The 3,035-nt window shown below is 48.1% G+C and overlaps 1 protein-coding gene across 1 annotated transcript; it reads left to right on the top strand.

Moving 5' to 3' along the window:
- The first annotated feature begins 1,143 nt into the window (after positions 1–1,143).
- Positions 1,144–2,778, top strand: LOC125553113 (phytosulfokine receptor 2-like). Its single transcript, XM_048716890.1, has one exon. It carries the CDS (start codon positions 1,181–1,183, stop codon positions 2,411–2,413), a length of 1,233 nt encoding a protein of 410 aa, XP_048572847.1. The 5' UTR covers positions 1,144–1,180; the 3' UTR covers positions 2,414–2,778.
- Positions 2,779–3,035: the final 257 nt, after the last annotated feature.

Raw genomic sequence — 3,035 nt, 5'->3', positions numbered from 1 at the left:
ATCCTGACTGGTCACACAGTAGGTGCACACATCCCGGGACGGCCTTAGATGGAGCCCAAGTAGCCAACAACCCAGTGGATTCAGGACTTGGTGGCCACCAGCCATTACGGCTCCGGGACCTTGGATCCAAAGGAGGGGCTAGAAAGATAGCAGATAGTCAAAAATTGCAAACCGAGGTCGAGATTCATGGAGCGCTTATTTGAAAAGTTCAAAATTCAAATGTTTAGGTTTCAAAAATACACACATACATTAAAAGTACTGGCAAGGATGATGCAGATCTCTGTTCTGAAGATGGGTTGGAGGTTCGATGATGATGGCGGTTTCTAAAACATGTGCATGTGATGTATGCTTTAGGTTAACTGCGCCGGTTGTAGGTTCCGATACGTTATGTGAATGGATCGGCGACGACACCGGTTTTAGATATGGAAAGTGAAAGCACTCACATTATTGAGTTTGTAGCCTTGTAGGTGTGAGTGGTGGCTTCCGGTAGTTTGATGTATGTTCTTGTTAGATCTTTATTGAATAATTAATAAAGATGGCAGTATGCATCAATCGATGCAGAGGTACGGGATTTTAACCACCTTTTCAAAAAAAGTGCATGATTTTGTTTTTTTACAGCTCACATCTAAACGTATTTCGTGATGAAATTTCACACGCATCTAGTAGACACAACTACTTGTGTATTTTTTCAGATTGTTTTGAAACTTAAAAGATTGATTTTAAAGTTTTTGAAAAAATCGGCTTCCTGGAGCCCCAGAGCAAAAACTCCCGGATAGTTTTTTGTTTGGGGCGCGAATGAAAGAGTATATTACTCAGCAGAAATGGACTAGGACCAATCTAGCCTATGACAACGGAACGGGACCAGTAGAGGTTGAGGGTTGAGGAGCAGGAATGCCGGCTTGAGTACATGCATACCACCCACGAATTTCAGTCGACATACAGCACCCACGAAAATCGAGTTTGGCAGGCAGCTGTGGGCACGGACTGATACTTGCAACGCATGGCCACCCACTAATTCAGTCGACGGACAGCACCGTGCATGAAAATCAAGTTCCAACCACTTGCAAGTTGCAATGCATGCTTCCTTCCACGCGTGTATAAGATACGATGCAGTTTGTGCCAAGACAAGAGCACTTCTTGCTGAGTTATTGCGTTTGTGTGCACATAGTTACATACCACCATGGCGAAATCCTGGCTGCTGCTGTTCTGCTTGGCGTTTCTCTTGCCGGCGGCAAGCGCGACGTGCCACCCCGACGACCTACGTGCGCTGCGGGGCTTGGCCCGGAACCTTAGGGGCGGTGGCGCCGCCCACCTCCACAGCGTGTGGTCTGGCGCCTCATGCTGCGATTGGGAAGGTGTGGGCTGCCATGGTGCCAGCGGCCGCGTCACAGCTCTGCGGCTCCATGGTCACGGCCTCGCGGGGCCCATCCCAGGAGCCTCCCTTGCGGGCCTCACAAGGTTGGAGGAGCTCTTCCTCGGCTCCAACTCTTTCGCGGGCACCCTTCCCGACGAGCTCTTCAGCCTTGCTGGGCTGCGGAGGCTCTCCCTCGCATCCAACAACCTCGCCGGTCAACTGAGCTCGCGCCTCAGCGACCTCAGAAACCTCACCTTGCTGGATTTGTCCATCAACCACTTCTCCGGCCACCTCCCTGACAACGTGTTCCATGACCTCATGTCGCTCGAGCATTTGGTTGCACACTCCAATGGCTTCTCCGGATCACTACCACCGTCCCTGTCATCACTGTCATCTCTCCGTGAGCTTAACCTCCGGAATAACTCTCTGTCTGGTCCGATTTCTCATGTCAACTTCTCTGGCATGCCGCTTCTTGCTTCGGTTGACTTGAGCACAAACTACCTGAATGGGTTGCTGCCAGTTAGCCTCGCCGACTGCGGCGAGCTAAGGTCGCTCAGCCTTGCCAACAACAGATTGGTCGGCACCATCCCGTCGTGGATTGGTGAGCTTGACCACCTTCACTACTTGGATCTCTCAAATAATTCAATGATTGGCAAGGTACCCAAGAGTTCGACACGACTCAAGGGCCTCGCCACCGTTGTGGGGCATTCACCGGGTATGGCTTTCACTAACATGCCCTTGTACGAGAAGCGTAACAGACGCATTCTCGGCCAACAACCAAATGTCATATCTGGAAGCCGCAACACTATCAGATCTGGGACCAACAATGTTCTATCTGGGAATGACAACACTGTCATATCCGGGAATGACAATGTTGTAACTGGGAGTAACAATGTCGTATCCGGTAGTGGCAATGTCGTGACTGAGAGAAACCATGTTGTTTCTGGGAGCGACAATGTCGTATCCGGGAGGAACAATGTCGTAACTGGGAGCAATAATGTTGTATCTGGGAGAAACCATGTCGTATCTGGGAATAACAAAGTCGTAACTGGAGGTTAGTGATCTGTCAGTGGATTAATTCCCTCTTCTCCGGAGGAGCTCATGTCCTTGTCCAAGTTCAGTGTAGTTCACAATCCCTTAGTGGGGCCAATCGCGTATTTGTAACTTCATGGGTATAGAATCCTATTACTACTAAAATATCCACAAAACGTTTTATATCCACGCTGAACTAAACAGCAACTGGCTTGCGGCCGATGTAGATCAAGCTTGTTTGCTTATGTGCAAATTTGCATCGTGGATGTCTAACGTGGTGAACTGGTCATTATTGCATCTCTTCTATTCTATGTGATGTATGATGCTTTCTTATATATGATGATCGGGCTATGGATCATATGGTTAATTATGCATACATGATGTCATCTAGCTATACGCTTTGCTTGTGCAAGTGTCAATGTTAATCACATGCACCAATGTGAAATGTTTGGATGAAGGAGATGGAACAAAAGAGCTGACATAAATGTTGTTGGCATCAGGTCGTCACTTATGTAGTGCTAAACTTTTGACTATCCATCCACATAACAATAGGTTCAACGCTCCGTGGGTTCTTTTTCGTTATGTTCTTGTGTTGAAGTAGTGTGCCAGTTGATACAATTTCAGACGGGGTCTCACATAACCCACTTTT

Source organism: Triticum urartu, chromosome 4, assembly GCF_003073215.2.
Source record: "Triticum urartu cultivar G1812 chromosome 4, Tu2.1, whole genome shotgun sequence".
Lineage (NCBI taxonomy): Eukaryota > Viridiplantae > Streptophyta > Magnoliopsida > Poales > Poaceae > Triticum > Triticum urartu.
Note: the sequence above shows the minus strand (reverse complement) of the source record. Positions and strands in the feature narration are given on the sequence as shown.

Excerpts from the sequence above, each read along its gene's own strand:
- LOC125553113 (XM_048716890.1), top strand. The coding sequence starts at position 1,181 with ATGGCGAAATCCTGGCTGCTGCTGTTCTGCTTGGCGTTTCTCTTGCCG.